The sequence below is a fragment of the Vombatus ursinus genome, unplaced genomic scaffold, assembly GCF_900497805.2.
Source record: "Vombatus ursinus unplaced genomic scaffold, bare-nosed wombat genome assembly UNPS02014790.1, whole genome shotgun sequence".
In the NCBI taxonomy this organism is placed as follows: Eukaryota; Metazoa; Chordata; class Mammalia; order Diprotodontia; family Vombatidae; genus Vombatus; species Vombatus ursinus.
The window spans coordinates 1,255,660-1,272,190 of record NW_020954568.1 but is presented as its reverse complement, the minus strand read 5'-3'; the positions used below and the strand labels follow the sequence as shown (position 1 = coordinate 1,272,190).

Genomic DNA, 16,531 nt, shown 5'->3' with positions numbered 1-16,531 from the left:
AAGCGGGGAAACCCCAAAGCCCAGGAGGGCTCGAGTGCTCCTAAGGTTGGCTGAGGAAGACTGCTGTGCAGCCAGGTTCCCAGGGGAGCCCCGGGAGTCGACTCCAGGCTAGCTCCTCTTCACCAAATGGCCCAGAGAATTCCCAGCTCGTTTCCCAGGTGATTTAGTGCGCTTTTAAAAAAAGGAACAGGGGAAATGGGACAATGGGCAGCAAGGGAGCCAGTGTGCCTTTTCAGTTTCCCAATGGAGCCAGTGTTTGGCTCGTTGGCCCAGGCCCTGCCATCCCGGCAGCCTGGGCTAGTTCAAGGCCAGATCTGGCTTCAGAGCTGCTCTAAGGTCCTCCCAGGAAGCTCCGGCTCACCCTAGGTGGATGGCACTTTCTATCACTGACCCTAGGTCCCTTCCTCCTTCAGCCTGAGGAATTAATTCACTCATTTATTCACTCACTCATTCATTCATTCACTCACTTTTAATGGTACACATCTTTCTTCTCTGCAATGTAATTTACAATCTCTTGTGGGTACATTAGCTTTTTAGCATGTGTGTCAGGAATTTCAAACCCAAATTCATCTTCCACGGCTATTATAATTTCTACGTGGTCCAAACTCTCCAAGCCCACTCACTCATTCATTCTCTCATTCATTCACTCTTTCATTCATTTAATCATTCATTCACTCACTCACTCATTGGCTCATTCATTCTTTCAGCAAGCTCTGAGCACCCACCCATGGCCAGGCCTTCTGCCCCTCCCAATAGCATTTTCTGGGCACTTTTTTCTGATGGCCCTTATCATTGTCTACCTGGCTGGGAGTTAGGGAGGGATGACTTTGAAGTCAAGATTCCTGAGCCTGAATAATGGCTTGGATCCTGACTAACTCTGTGATCATCGGCAATTTCCCATCCTTTCTCTGAATCTGTTTCCTCATCTCCGAAATGGAGATAATAATCCTTCAAGTACTATGTCCTGGGGCTGCTTGGGGGAAAAGTCCTTCAGAAATGGAAGGTGTCATTAGTGGTAGACTGCATCTCCTTCCCATCCCTCTCCCTCCCTCTTACTGGACTCATGGTCCTCTTTGGATCCAAAGGGCCCAGCATGGGGGCCCAAGCTCAAAGACTGCTATTAAACTGCCTGGTCTCTTCTCTAGGATAAGTCCAAGGAGGCTGACTGAGGGGAGGACACCTCATGTCACTGAGACCTAAAAAACTGGAACTTCAAAGAATATCATGGATAGACTGAAAGCTGGAATGTCAAAGCCAGAAGGGCTCATGGAACCTAGAACCTCAGAGACAGGAGAGAACACATGAAATACTGGAACTGCAGGGAACCTTAGAACACAGGATGTCAAAACTGGGAAGAACTTTAGGGTATTGGAATATCAGAGCTGGGAAGGGACTTCAGAGACCTCAGAGCTGGGAGGAACCTTAAACTTTAGAATATGTAATGTCAGAGCTGGGAAGGGCCTTAGAACATAGAATCCAGAATTTCAGAGCTGAGAGAGACCTTAGAACATGGAATATCAGAACCAGAGAGAACCTTTGAGCACCAGACATTAGAATCGGGAGGGAACATGGAACCTGGAATATCAGAACTGGGAGGGAAATTATAATATAGAACATGGAATGTTAGACCTGGGAAAGGAGCTGGAACCCAGAGCACTATATATATGTGCCTCACCTGTAAAATGGGGATAATAATAGTGCCTACCTTCCAGGGTTCTGGTGAAGATCAAGTGAGCTAACGTGCATATGTGTGTGTGTGTGTGTGTGTGTGTGTGTGTGTGTGTGTGTATACAGTGTATATTTACAAGGTGCTTAGCACTCAAAGGGTAAATAAATGCTTTTTTCCTTTCCTCTCCTCCCCCATTGTTCAATCAATGACTACATTTCTAAGGTAGGACTCAAACCCAGGGCTTTCTGGGTCTCCTACCTCTTGCTGCCTTGCCAAATTCGGGAAGGGTCTATCCTCAGTGTCATTCTCCACATCTTCCTCTTATGTCCCCAACAATACTAAAAGGTAGAACCTGCCAGAGCTAGGAAGCGGACAAGGCTTTATGTGGCCAGAGGCCCTTCTCTGGGTTCTGTCCCTTTGGGACACGGGACAGTGCTGGGCACAGGAGCCCCAGGTCCAACACTGCTGGGCCGACGGAGGCCGGGCAGGTGTTTCCTCCCAGCCTTCCCCATTAGCAGCACCTGGGCCAGGTCTTCCCTGTCCTCCTCCAAAATCTCATAGCTCGTGGGGCTCTGGTCTTCTCCGATCAGGTCATTGGGTCATAGACTAGTGGGATCTGGAGGAGGAAAGAGAAGGGCCATGAAGTGACTTCTAGCAACCACAGAGACAGAATCGGAATCCAGATTCTCCGGCTCCAAAGTCCAGTTTCTTTCTATTCTTCTGTGCTGCCCTCTCCTAGGGCTCCTCTGGGTGGCTTAGCTGCTCTCATTTAAGGGCCAGAGAGGGGACAAACCTGGGCACGACCACAGTCTCCTCTCCACCGCTTCTACTCCCCTCCCACCCCTCCCCACCTCAGTGCTGGCCCAGGACTCCGGTGGTGGAACAGAAACATCGACCGCAAGCCTGTCAGGGCCTGCTGCTCGTAAGTGCCTGGCCCTTTGAGGGGCGGCAGATCCCCAAGAGCCAAAGGGAGCAGTCCCCCCCGGCCCTCTTACATTCCACTGGGGGCGGAATGCTCAGGCAATGTGGCGTTAGGGACCCCTCTCCCGGACGGCGAGATCTGGAGGGGAGGAGTCAGGCTTTTCTAGTCAGCCAGTCAGTCAACAAGCATTGATTAAGCACCTATGAGGTGCCAGATACTGTGCTAAGCACAGGGGACAAACTCATGCAAAACTTTGATTCTCTCCCTAGCACAGGGCTCAGAATGCAGCAGGTCTCAGAATCAATGGGGGCGGGGAAGGTCACACAGTCATCTAGATGGGAGTCGGGGTGCCGAAGGAAGATGGAGACGGGAGTAGCTGGCTAGTGGGCGGACTTGGCACAGACTGGGGGGGGGGGAAGGCAGGAAAACCCCATAAAGTACCCTGAGTGGAGTGTCTGTTGGTAGGGTCGGATTTCTGGGTACAAACTGAGTTAGGAGGCTGTAGAGAGTGTTTGGCATGATCCTCTCGCTGTCCAGGAACATGCTGTTCAGCCCAGCGTGGGATTGGGCGGGGCGGAAGTTCTTTCTTCCCAGGGAAAGTATGATTGAGCTTGGGGCTCGGGGCTCAGGGCTCAAGGTATGGGAAGAGGGAGATGAGTCACGCCTGGGCTGGGCTGGTGAGGTAGGAGCCGCATTCCTGGGCAGCGTCCACGCCTCTGAGATTGGCAGACAGGGAAGGAGGCCAGGGAACAATCTGGAGGAAGGGAGGTCACAGGGAGCGGGGGACGGGGTGGAGGTGAATGGAGTTGGGTAGAGGAAGAAAGGGAAAGAAAAAGAAAGGAAGGAAGGAAGGAAGGAGGAGAAGAGGGAGAAAGGGAGGGGAAGGGGCCTCCATGGACAGTGGGTACTGAGGGCGGCGGGCTGGAGACTGGTGCAGGGGGGCGGGGAAGGAAGGATGGGTGACAGATGGGGCAGGAGAGCGGGCGGGGGCGATCTGGGGCCCGGAAACACAAAGGGGCCGGCCCGGGGCGGGGCGCCGGCCGGTGTCCGTGGCGCACATGGAAGGCACCCGGCTGCCCTGGGCTGGCTGGAAGGCGAAGGGCGGAGCAAGGGGGCGGGCTTTGGGGCGGGAGGAGGTAACCCTGAGATAAAGCAGCGGCTCGAGGCCAGCAGCCTCAGCGCCAGCGTCATCCCCGCCTGAGAGTGGAGCTTCTCCCTCCGCGCCCGCAGCGCGCCCAGGAACCTCACCGTGCCATCGTCCGGCCGCTCCTTCTGTCTCGCCAGACCCGGCCTGGGCGCGGCTCCCTGTCTCCCTTTCTGTGCCTGTGCCGTCGCGGGCGCCACGGTCTGTCCACGCTGGGGTCCGACGGGCTGGGGGCAGCTGGATCGGGAACCATGAAGGTCCCGGGAGCCGTGCTCCGCGAGGGCGAGCTTGAGAAGCGCAGCGACAGCCTCTTTCAGCTGTGGAAGAAGAAGCTTGTGGTGCTGAGCACCGACCGCCTGAGCCTGTTTCCCGACGGCCCGGCGGCGGCCCGGCGAGGCGCGCGCCCTAAGGAGCTGCGCTTCCATTCCATCCTCAAGGTGGACTGCGTGGAGCGCACCGCCAAGCACGTCTACTTTACCATCGTCACCAGGGACCGCAAAGAGATCGACTTCCGCTGCCCCGACGAGAGCTGCTGGAACGCCTCCATCACCATGGCGCTCATCGACTTCCAGAACCAACGCGCCATCGAGGATTTCAGGAGCCGGCAGGAGCTGGAGCGGGAGCGAGAGCGGGAGCAGGTGGGGCCCCCTGAGCGCCGGCTGGCCCGCGCGCCCTGAGCCTCCGCGTCGGCCCATCCGGCCCGACCTGACCCAGAGAGACCCAGGTGAGGCAGCTGGGGCAACGGGAGCGCGGACACCGCATTCCTGTCTTGCCCTTCCCAGCTGCGTCGCCCCGGGGCCGCAGTCTCCAGCCAGGCTCCTGGAGTCCAAGCCGGGGGACGGGTCTCCAACGGCTCAGACTCGGGGCCGGGTGATCTAGGGAGGGAGAGTGGGTGCAGGACAGCTACTTTCTGGGTCTAGCCCGAATTCCTAGCTTCTGACTCTCCGTTCTGATTTTGGAGTGGGAGAAGTTGGAGGGGGAAAGCGGGGAGGCCCGGCCCACGCTTCCCTTGGGGAGGCAGGCCCAGGGGGACCATGTGGTCTTCCACGGGGGATTCGGGATCTCTCCCAAGGCCAACCACTTTCCTCTACCGGCAAAACCTCGGGCTCTTCCCGGGTCAGGATCCCCAAAGCTTTATCTGCTGCCTCCAGCTCAACCCCCCTTCCCCTTTCTACGTGTCTCCATGTGGTTAGTAGGACGAGGGAAGATTATTCTAGAAAATGATAGAGGGCGGGTATTCCGAAGGCTGGAGGGGACCGCTGAAGACTTCATCCTCAGTATCCTGGAGGCTATATGGCCTGGGAGAGATCAGGACCCTTGGAGACCTTCCGGGCCTGGCCTCCCTGCTGCAGAGTTCGGGGACCTACCCGGGGAGGAAGTGGTCTGGGAGCCTCTCCGGGTTTTCCCCAGGGTAAGCTGGTGGACCGGTTAGAGAGCCTGGCTGCGAGTTCTTTAACTACGGCTCTGGAGCGCTGCCTGAGCCCTTCTGCTCCGGGGTAGATCGAGGCTACAAGCAGCAGTTCCCTGTGCTCAGGTTATCTCCAAGAGGCGCCCCATGGTTCCCTCCTATCTTTAGGCTGGAAGGAAGCTCCCCCGCCCTCCACCGCCCCGCCCTAGCATTGACCCATTTCTTCTGTTCTCTCCATTAGAACATTCTGGCTGGACCTTGATGGGGACCTTGTCTTGCACTGAAAGGGCCCCTGGAGGACCCGTGAAGGAAGAGGTGCTGAAGCGAGAGCCAGATCTCCCTGCCAGCAGGGAGAGCCCCACCCCACCATGCTCCCCTGGGCTCTGCCTGACGCCAGGCTTGGGGGGGGCGAAGTGGAGCCAAAGACTTTCCCACCAGGGTTTGGGAGCCAGCAGCCGGTTCCTGGGGCCCGCGGTGCCACCGAGACACCTATTTATAAGTTGTGAAGACTGTGGCAATCCGCTCCCAGAGGGTTGGACAGTGCTTAAGTTATTTGTAGTATCTATATATTTGTATTTATTTCAGTGACTAGTTGGCTTCAAACATTCTGTTTTAATATTTTTTTTCATAATGTGTCCATTCCAAATAAATTACTTGCAATGTTCACGTTTCTATTAGCGAGCTGGAAATGGTGGTTTCCTCACTGCTCTGGTGCTATGGGAGGCAGGAAAGCTGGAGTTTAGCGGCGTGAGTCCAGGCTTCCACAGGCTTGCTCAGTCCCTCGTTCTCCCTTGGTGTCTTTGATTTCCTCCCTTGATGGCCAGGAAAGCCCAGGGAGGAGAGACCCTGGTAACTTGGCTCTGGTGAAACCCGTTTCCCGTGTCACTCTCAATCAGCTGGCAAGCACATTCCTCATTAGCTTTTCATAGCATCTCACTGTTGGAGCCTCAGACATCCCTTCTACGCCCCTGCTCCCCAAAGCCTGAAGTGGTTGGCCTTGGGAGCAATCCTGAATCCCCCGTGGAAGACCACATGGTCCCCCTGGGCCTGCCTCCCTAAGGGAAGCGTGGGCCGGGCCTCCCCGCTTTCCCCCTCCAATTTGATCCCAGCCCTACCCTCCCACTCCAAAATCAGAACGGAGAGTCAGAAGCTAGGAATTCGGGCTAGACCCAGAAAGTAGCTGTCCTGCACCCACTCTCCCTCCCTAGATCACCCGGCCCCGAGTCTGAGCCGTTGGAGACCCGTCCCCCGGCTTGGACTCCAGGAGCCTGGCTGGAGGCTGCGGCCCCGGGGCGACGCAGCTGGGAAGGGCAAGACAGGAATGCGGTGTCCGCGCGCCCGTTGCCCCAGCTGCCTCACCTGGGTCTCTCTCAGTCAGGTCGGGCCGGATGGGCCGACTCGGAGGCTCAGGGCGTGCGGGCCAGCCGGCGCTCAGCACGTTAATATTTTTTTTCATAATGTGTCCATTCCAAATAAATTACTTGCAATGTTCACGTTTCTATTAGCGTGTGAGGTTCATTTTCCACCTAAATTTGGGATTTTGAGGGATAGAGGCAGCAGATGAGAGATGCCCAGAGGTGGGAGCCCCAGAGAAACAGGGCTGAGGCTTGAGGCCCTGGTTAGCTTCCTAGGGGTGCTGAGATGGGACAAGCCAGGGTACCCTGGGATAGTGCAAGGACCTTTGGTGGATTCCGGGACCATAGTGTGACCTTGCCCCCCCCATCCCCCCATTTCCGGCAGAGTGATTTGACCCCAGGCCTTTGGCTCTGCTTGGAGTAAAATGTCTCCTTTCAAGATTTCCTGTTCTTGGAACTGGAAGAGTCATCAATGGTGAAATCAGAGATCAAAGGGCCATACATCTGGAGGGACTTTGGTCATTTACTTCCTGCCTTTTAAAGGGCAGAAACCTGCAGCTCCCGGGGAGGATGAGACTAAGCCAAGGTTGAAGCTGAGTCATGACTGGGAACCCAGAGCTCTGGACTCCCAGCCTAGCTCCCTCGCCTGGGCTCCTAGGTAGCTGCTGGGAGCTGGCCCCAGGTGGGGAGGGGGAGGCAGGGCCTCTTGATGCCCTCCATGGACGTGGATCAGATGCTCTGGGTAGGGAGGGACCAGTAGAGTTACAGGTTCCAAGGTGTGAAAGGAGGGTGAGGCAGTCTTGGGGGAAGGGAGGGACCCTGTTCTATACCCATAACTGGTGATCTTGGGATGAGGGGTGGTGTTGTCACTGCCTTGGAAGGGATCTCCTAGCCTGTGGGGGAAGGAGCTGGAAATGGTGGTTTCCTCACTGCTCTGGTGCTATGGGAGGCAGGAAAGCTGGAGTTTAGCGGCGTGAGTCCAGGCTTCCACAGGCTTGCTCAGTCCCTCCTTCTCCCTTGGTGTCTTTGATTTCCTCCCTCGATGGCCAGGAGAGCCCAGGGAGGAGAGACCCTGGTAACTTGGCTCTGGCGAAACCCGTTTCCCGTGTCACTCTCAATCGGCTGGCAAGCACATTCCTCATTAGCTTTTCATAGCATCTCACTGTTGGAGCCTCAGACATCCCTTCCACGCCCCTGCTCCCCAAAGCCGGAGCGTGGGAGGGGACCTGATGACTAGGACTGGGCATCTGGAGGTCTGCTGCCCACTTCCCTCTCTCCCCCAGCCTAAGCTTCCTCAGTTTGGGAAGTCTCAGAGCCTGCCCTGCCCAGAGACACTTTCTGGGGAGAACTGAGTCATCACTGAAAAGGGCAGCCGTGCTTGGAAGTGAGCTCCAGGTCCAACCACGATCAAGCAGTATTGGGAGGGGGAGGTTAGAGCAGGGCCTTCAGAGGTAGCTGGGGCTGGTTGAATGAGCTCCAAGATTCTGATTGGAAATCCGAGGGAGTGGTGTTAAGCCTTCCACAGACAAGCCCTTCTTTCATCTTGCCCCAGACACCCAGACCAGCCTCTGAACTCTCACCTGCTGCCTCTCCCTTACAGATGGCACTGACAGATGCCAGCCTGGCACCCTGCTTTTCTGGACCCTCATTTTACCTCACCTATTCATCCATGAGCTCTCTGGAGGAAACCTCTCCTACCTCCTGCATTGTGCCTTCAGGGTTAGGGTTAGCTTCAGGGCTTAGGACACACTAAAGTGTGAATAAGTGAATGAATAAAGTGAATAAGAACTTCCTGGAGCAGGAAGGCACTTTGGCAGCCTCCAGTATTGCAACCTGTCCCTTGGTTCGGGGCTCAGGCCTCTCCGTAGAGGGAATGATGCCAGGATGTGGGTCTTGCTCTTTGGATTTCCAGAGCCTTGAATGCAAGAGGTACTTAATGAATGCATGTTCACTGATGGCTGGTTGGGTGAGTAACCAGACCACAGGGACTCATGCCAGAGCTCTATTCCTTTGGGGTAAGGAGTGCTGATCTGCTGATGACCCTGGAGGGCTCCCCCGGGATACTGTGGTTGGCCATACCCACACTGGGCTAAATGAGGGCACATCACAGGGAAATGCTGCTGCCTGATGGAGGTGGGGAGGTGGTTTGGGGGGAGAGTGCTAGCCCCTGGGTGGGCTGAGCAGCATTCTGGGGTCTGAGGGAAGGGGGGGAAGAAGGGCCCTGGATGGGGCAGTCAGGGCCTCATGCAGTACTCCCTCAGCCCTGCTTGGCCGGAGGTGCCATCTGGCCAGTCCACAGCTCTCAGTTTCCACACCTTGGGGCCTACTTTGGAAAAACCACCCCTTCCCTGGGGAAACTTTTCACTCTTGGCCTCAGGCCGAATGAAGCCTTTTCCGTAGGAACCTGTGAACTGGTACAGGCCCCTCCCCAGTGGGGCCCACACAACCCATCTCAGAGCCAAAGAGGCCAAGAGAAGGAAGCACCAATGGGGCCAGACCTCAACAATCCCTATTGTGAGAATATGCTCCCAGACAGAGGTAACACTGTCTCCAACCATTCCATTTCTCAGGCCTCCAGACTACTGGGGAAGAGCACTGGCTACTGAGTCAGAGGATGTGGGTTCAAATCCCTGCTCTGACACTAACTACTTGGGTGCCCTTAGCCAAGGTACTTGGTTTCAGTTTCCTCATCTGTTAAACCAGAGTTGAGTGGCCCCTGAGGTCCCAGAGTTCTGGAATCCTCTGACACCTGGACCAAGGTGGCTTGGAGTTCAGCTTACATTCTGGCCATGGGTCCAGGTCAGCTCTGTACGATCCCCGTGTACTGCCCCCAGAATCAAACCCTTATTTATTCAGGTCCATAGGGAAGTGGGAGCGATCATGGTTAGGAGAAATATCAGGGAAGCAGTCAGGAGATGTGGGCTCTAATCTAGGCTCTGTCACTAAGTAGCTGTGTGACCTCGGGCAAGCATTTCCTCAGCACAGTGCCAGGCACATAGTAGGTGCTCAATAAATGCTCAGTAACTTGACTCTCCTCTTCTCTGGGGCTCATTGTTCTGATCTATAAAATCAAGGTGGGGAGGACTCCATGGTTTCTTAAATTTGCTTGACTGGGGCTCTTAAAGTGGGGTCTTGGCTTCCACCCAGAGCAGGCGGGAAGGAGCCCAGAACATGGCGGTTGGTGTGCCTTCTCTAGGTAATTCTGTTCTCTTTCATGGACTCTCCAATTCAGCCCCTCCCCTCCCATCCGCTCACCCTTCTCCTCCAGCCTGGCCTCCTGTCTCCTCCCTGTCTCTTGTCATGGTCACCTGAGCCATCTGCCTAATGTTCTGACTGTCCCACTCTTGGCTCCAAAGCCTTCGATGGCTACCCCCAGTATTGCCTAACAATGAAAGTAGAAACTCCTGGCCCTGGCACTCAATGCCTTGTATTACTTGCTTTAAATCCACCATCCAGACTTATCTCACACTTCCCTTCATGTTCTCTACATTCTAGTCAAGCTGCACTGCTTGTCTCTTGTTCTTGACCCGCCCTTTCCCACCTCCATGTCTTTGTCCACACAGTCCTCCATACTTTGAAATGCTTTCCATCCCTACCCTGTCTATTAAAGTCTTTAGGGACCAACTCAGAGGCTGCCTCGTCTCCTTGGACCCTCTACTCTACTTTGTTTCCTACGCATCTGTGTCAGGTCCCTCCTATAAACTAGAATCTTCTTGAGGGCAAAGATAGTGTCACTTTTTATATTTCTTACCCCAGTGCAGAACACACAGTAGGAACTTAATCAGTCAGTGTGTGGTGATTGAATAAAATTCCCAGGACTCTGCTCCAGTCTGCCTCCTCCAGGAAGCCCCCCTGATGACCATGGCTCACAGACCATGCTTGAAAATGGTCCCTTCGAGCCTTTCCGCCCCGTGACCTTCTGTTTGCTGGGCTGGGCTGGGCAGGCAGGAAGCCTGCATCATCAGAACAGAGGGCTCGCTTGGAGGTGGAGGAGGAGGAAGAACAGGAGGAAGAGCAGGAGGGCCCAAGGCACTTATTAGAGGGGAGGGGGAGGGGGAGGGGAGGGGGAGGGGGAACAAGCTCTTCTTTGGGGCAAAGATCACGGAGCTTTCTTGACTTTCTGGGGAACGCTCTTCTTGCACAGATACAAGAAGAGGAGAAAGTTGACAGCAAACTGTAGGTGGCCAAAGGCTGCGACTCCAAAGCTCTTGTACAGGAGGCCGCCAATGGTGGGGCCGATGGTCCGCGTCAGTGGCTGCACAGAAGCACAGATTCCTAACATGGCACCTGGGGGCCAAGGGAGAGAGTCGTTAGCACAGCAGCCAGGGTACAATGGATGCCCTGATCCTCCCCAACATGGCTTCATTCTCCAGTGGGGAGTTTAGACTCCCCGGCTCAGAGCGGGACAGAACTTAGAGAACAACTCATCCAAACTCCTCATTTTACAGGGGAGGAAACTGAGGCGCAGAGAAGGGGAAGTGAGCTTTCCAAGGTCCCAGAGGGAGATATGACCAGGAAGCGGCCTTGATGCTTTCGGGAGCTGAGCACTGCCCCCGGAGGATCTCTGTGGGGAGAGGTCATCCTCTCCGGAGACTGAGCAAGCAGCTGGACTCAGGACTCAGCCATCTGCCATATCCTCCATTTTACCCTCACATGCAAAGCCCTGTTCAAGACCCATCTCGTCCATGCAGTCTGCCTGGATTGCCCCCACTGCACCCAGGGGGCTCTATTATTTCCATCCCTGTTTTCCTCTGCCCTCATTTGCCTGGGTACTCTTTCCTAGCAGACTGAGAGCCCTTTGAGGACTGTGCCTTTGGGCCCTGGGGCTGGGACAACGTCTGAGGGTAGCTGGAGTGCAGATGGGACCTCGTCTGACTTTGGACTCCTGCCTCAGACATGTACTAGCACAACTTGCTGTGGTTTTCCCATCTATTAAATGGGGATGATGATAGCACGAGCTTCCCAGGGCTGTTTTCAGAATTAAATGAGTTAATGCATATGGTCAGTGGGTAATAAATACTTGTCCACTGATTGATTCCCAAATCCTAGATGTCAGCTCCGGCGAACAGGGCAATGTGACGTCAGGCAAGGGAGCTCAGACAAGCTAGGTGGCATAGATAGCCTCTGGGCTGGACCCAGAGTCAGAAGGGACCTCTGACAGACCGGGTGACCCTGGGTAAGCGAATTCCCCTCTGTCAGCTTCAGTTTTCTCCTCTTTTCTACAAGAATAGTCAGCATAGCCCTCAATGGACCTCCCAGGAGATGGCGTGGCCAGGTGCTTGACGAGAGGTAGTGTGCTAAGAACAAAGCCCGCTTTCAGGAGAGGCCCAGCAGCCAGGCCTTGGATACAGCAGGTGCCAAGAGGCCAGGCCCACAGGAGCTTCCTGCTGCCCCCCAGCTCCTGGGTACAGAGCGTGCCAGGGAAACAGGAACAGAGGAGACTGGCAACGTGACCGAGGAACAATAATTTTGGTTCTTGCCGGCCAAGAAAGATGTTATCAGAGCAGAGAGCCGGCCCAGTCCCCAGCAGACAGTGTGCTCCCTTCCCGGCAGGGAGACTGCCTGAGCTTTCTGGGAGGTCCTTGGCAAGGGAAGGGGCATCTCAGTCCGGGCTGCCCCAAGAGCTTCTCGCCAGACTGGAGGCCAGGGCTGAGGCCAGCGGCCAGAGGCTGCTAGGCCTTGAGCTGTCTGACTCTCCTGGGCATCTTCCCTCCACCAGGGCCCCCTGCCACATCCAGTCCGTCCACACCTCAGCCTTGGCTTTTCCTGCCCTGTCCTCAGCTAGGCCGGTCCCCAGACGACAGACATCCTAATTCAAGCTCCTGGGCCTGTCCCCCTGGACTATCGTAGCTCTGAGCCCCCTGTTCTGACCCTCCCCACTGCCACCCAAAGTTAGCTTTCTCCTGGAGGGGTCTGACCTGTCCCAGCCTGCTCAGTGGCTCCCTGACCCCTGCAGAGCATGGCCAAGCTCCTCAGCCTGAACTGGTGCTCCTCTTCTCCCTCATTGTCAGAGCCGACATGCCGTGCTAAGCAGTGGAATCAGCCAACGGACATTTATTATTAAACACCTCTTGGATTGGGCACTATTTTTATTTCCATTTTATATCTGGGGAAACTGAGGCTCAGAGTGTGTGAGGTGGGATTCAAACTCAGGTCTTCCAGACCTCTATTCACTACGACACACCATCCTTTTCTTTAGACATACTTTCCATTAGACTATCAGCTTGCTGAAGGCAGGGGCTCTGTCCTTTCTCGTGGGGGGTATCCCCAGTTCACCAAGCACAGGAGTGACCTAATAAACATCTGCTTCCTCTCTGCAGGGGGTCGCCGGAGCCCTCCTCAAAGCCTGCCCAGCGTGGAAGGACTGGGCAGAGGCGGGCTGCCCTTGTCATCTCTACTCCCATGAGGCTTTTCAGGACGAGGTATCAGCCTCTATTGGGAACTGGCCAGAGAGGCTGCGGGCTGGCCTGGGCCCATTGCGGGCAGGGCTTCTTGGCAGCAGACCACGGGCTGGTGCTGGGATATAGAGCCATGGGGGCTGCTGGGGCCTCGGAGGCAGCCGCTGTCCCATCACAGAATCTTACTGCCAGGGCCCTCCACGGGCCTCGATGACCCTCGCCTCTAACTCAGGCTTCAGGCAAGGCTGTTAGCATCAGCCTCAGTGAGTGTGCATCTACTCTGGGCCTTCTGGGGCATAGATGGGGCCTGCAGCCCCTGCCCTCGGGGAACGGACTGTCCAGTAGGAAAAAATGTGATTCCCAGCACCCCAAGACTCACGGAGCCTTTCTTCCCCGTCCCCCATGGGATGGGCCCAGCCTCCGTCAGTCAGGCCAATGAGGCCATGCGTTAGCACACCACCGGACATCAGCCAGTGGTCAAACATTAACACCTGCTTGTGTGCTCTGGGGATCAGTGGTTTGTGGGGAGTGGGGAGCTCCCTTCCACTCACAAAGACAGAAAGCCAGTGGACGAGGCAGAGCCTTGTAGTTACAGGAACTAGGCTGGAATTCTGGATCTTCCTTTACTGGCTGTGTGACCTTGGGTCAGTGCCTTTCGTCCCCTGGACAATTGTGTCCTCATCTGCAGGGCTAGGTGAGCCCTGGGGTCTTTTCCTCATCTCAGTAAATAATTGTAGCCCAGCCTTCTTGGGAGGGGAACATGTAGGCCACTTCTGAGGCCACGGGGGTGGGGGCTGGATGAACAGCTGTTCTCAGGTTGTGGGAGCACAGACACGTGCTCCAAATCCCAGGGCTGGGAGGCGGCCACCCCAGCGTCATGGGAGAGGGACGTGGAGGAAGCATGGACAACTCAGGGGATGAGTGTCCCAAGGAGAGTGCCTGAGCGGCCCGGGCTGATTCAGGCCTCCCTGGCGGGGCCTGCAGGACGCACTCTGGGCTTTTTGTGGCAGGGGGAGATGAAAGGAGGGCATCGAAAGGCCCCGACCCCCGCGGAGGAGTCATCCTGCCCTCTCTCCTTGACCAATTCATTCCAATGAATAATTATCCAGGGACTGCTGTCCTCAGCCCTGGGGACACAAGATGGAAAACTGGCCCAGCTCCTAGGTTTATACTGTGCGCATGCACATGTGTGCGTGTATGTATGTGTGTCTGTGTGTGCATGTGCGTGTGTGTGTGTGTGTGTGTGTAATCACAAAATGGACACAGAGCATGCCCACTTCAGAGTGATGGGCACAAGGAGGGGGGTTGTTTTGTCTTTGCATTAGGACCCCCTAGCAGGGGGCCTTGTATATAGTAGGTGCTTAATATGTGCTTATGGTATTGGCTAGGATTGGAGATCAGAGAGGATTTGAAGAAGGAGAAATCAGGGCTGACTTCCCAGAGGAGACGACTACCTGAGGTGTGGAAGGATGAGGAGGCAGGTGTTTCTCCTGGCCTGGGGCTCCTGCTGTCCAGCCACACAACCCAGAGAGCCCCTGGTCACCCAATGATGGGGGCAGGGCCAAGGTCTGGGAAAACGAGAATCAGGGGCAGGGATGGGCTAATTCTGGGGTCCTGGAGGCTGGGCAGGGTCTAGGCCAAGGGGAAAGTGGGCAGCCTGGGGCAGCAGGCAGAATCCTCAGCTGAGAAGGCCAGCATTGGAATCTGGAGCCTACCACTAATATTTACCTTGCTTTGCCTCTCTGAGCCTCAGTTTCCTCATCTGTAAAATGAGGCGTCTGGCTCGTGGTCCCTCCCAGCTCAAACTCGCTGTGTTTCTGTGGGATTAGGCATCTCTCCAAGGCTGCCTGGCTGCGCTGACTTGGGGCTTATACGCCTTCATGTCCCTGTGTCCCCCCCCCCCGCCCCAGGCCCTCTGTCCTCCAGGCCCCAGATACCACCACTGTGTCTTGGGTGGGGGGAGGAGGTGAGGAGCCTGTGGTCTCCTCAGGGCTGCCTGAGAGAGCCGGGGAGAAACCTGTCCCTGGGCAGGGCCCACTTACTGTAAGCCTGGGCCGTGGGCAGAGCTGCCCTGCCTTGGCTGCCAGAGAGCCACCCAGGATCAGAAATGGTGGCAGGTATTTTAATAGCGGCCTTTCTCCCAGGAAGACGCCCACACCGCTTGCAGACAGCTGCTGCTCCAGATCCCGAGAGCAATTAGCTGGAGCCATCTGCATGTCTGCGAGTTCCCAGGGCCCCAGCTCTGGGAACTGAGGAGCTGATTCTTACTGAAGGAAAAGGGCAGTGGGCCAGCGTGGGGCCCTGTCCGAGCCTCGCAGGACCTGGGCTTCTCCTGCTTCTCCCCACCCGCTTTCCCGAGATGCCCACCTTGCACAAGGGACCCTCCCTCTCTCTCCCTCGATACCCCCAAGTGCCCACGGGAGCCAGGCCAGCCCGTGGCTCAGGCTCCCAGCTCTCCGGCCTCAGCTTCTCCCCAGCCAGCCTGGCATCCTCTGCCCACCCGGACTCCTTCCCACCGCCATACGTGGCTCACCCTGTTCTTCCCACCCTCTCTTCAGCCATGCCACAGCCTACTCATCCTTCAATCCTTTGAGGACTGACAGGAGTCTCACCTCCAACATGAAGCCTTCTTTGCCCTGCCCCACCCACACTCATCTTCCCATGGCAGGACATCCTTGCTCTGGCCTCATTGCTCATCCCAGCCCTGGAGTGGGGGTGGGGGGAGCTCTCCCTGCCTCCTGGGGGTAAGTCAGGTTTTCTCAGTGACCTAGCTCCCCAGAGGCTGCTGGTGCCCAGTCTGCTTCTTTACCGTGTCCACTGGAGTGGCTGAGCACAGAGCTAGGCACAGAGGGCAAAGAGAAGTGTCCTGTGCCTGGGGCTGAGGCACTCTCGAAGGTGCCATCTGCAGATTGGAAAAGGGCTGACCCACAGCTTCTAGCTGTTGCCCTGGGCCACCTTCGCCTGTCTTCTCCGCCCCCAGACCTGGCTGCCCTGGCCCACCCTTGCCTGTCCTCTCCGCCCCCAGACCTGGCTGCCCCGGGCCTGTCTTCCACGCCCAGGGTCTTAGGAAGCTCAAGGGGTCAAGGGGTAGCTGGAAGGAAACTTTATGGCCACCTCAGCCAATCCCCTCATTTTATAGATGAGGAAACTGAGGCTCAGAGAGGGAAGGGACAGGTCCAAAGTCACAGAGTCGGCAAGCAGAGAGGCTGGCCTTTAGACCCAGGGCCGCTTCGGGGGCTCAGTGCCCTTAACAGGCTGCTGAGCCCCAGTGGAGGGAGGGAGGCGCCTGCCTGGGTCCTTCTCCCCTCAGGGGAGGGATGGAGGAGGCCAGCACTTTACAGACAGGAAGCTGTCTCCTGGCTCTTCACAAAGAGCCTTTGAGCTGGGGCCTGGCTCTCTGACAGCTCCCTTGGTGTCACCTCCCCCGCTCCTCCCGGCCCGCCCCTCTGCCCCAGGACCATTTCCTGGGGGCCGGACCCGGGGAGCTTAGAGGGGATCTCGACTTCCAGGTGGCCTGGAATTCCGGGGAGGTTAGGAGGAGCACAGACTTCTCTTTGTTGGGCCTGGCTGCACCAGGGAGTGAGAACCTTCAGACTCACCCACCCACCTGCACCCAGCACTAGGAGTTCCTGAGC

General features: G+C 56.5%; 2 protein-coding genes across 3 annotated transcripts in view; one reads left to right on the top strand and one right to left on the bottom strand.

Moving 5' to 3' along the window:
* The first annotated feature begins 3,781 nt into the window (after window positions 1-3,781).
* PHLDA2 (pleckstrin homology like domain family A member 2) lies at window positions 3,782-5,817 on the top strand. Of its 2 annotated transcripts, none has more exons than XM_027868691.1 (2): window positions 3,782-4,373; window positions 5,385-5,817. In XM_027868691.1, the coding sequence occupies exons 1-2, from the start codon at window positions 3,987-3,989 to the stop codon at window positions 5,403-5,405; spliced, it is 408 nt and encodes a 135-aa protein (XP_027724492.1). In that variant the 5' UTR covers window positions 3,782-3,986; the 3' UTR covers window positions 5,406-5,817. The 2 variants fall into 2 exon arrangements, with proteins under 2 accessions (XP_027724492.1, XP_027724491.1); XM_027868690.1 differs by having other exon boundaries at window positions 3,782-4,459.
* Window positions 5,818-10,604: 4,787 nt separating this feature from the next.
* Window positions 10,605-16,531, bottom strand: part of SLC22A18 (solute carrier family 22 member 18) — an 83,389-nt gene continuing 77,462 nt past the window's right edge. Inside the window, exon 11 of the mRNA XM_027868682.1 lies at window positions 10,605-10,785. Coding sequence (XP_027724483.1) covers window positions 10,774-10,785 — 12 coding nt within the window. The 3' untranslated portion in view covers window positions 10,605-10,773. The remainder of the gene's footprint in view (window positions 10,786-16,531) is intronic.

Coding starts and splice junctions, on each gene's coding strand:
- PHLDA2 (XM_027868690.1), top strand. CDS start 3,987: ATGAAGGTCCCGGGAGCCGTGCTCCGCGAGGGCGAGCTTGAGAAGCGC.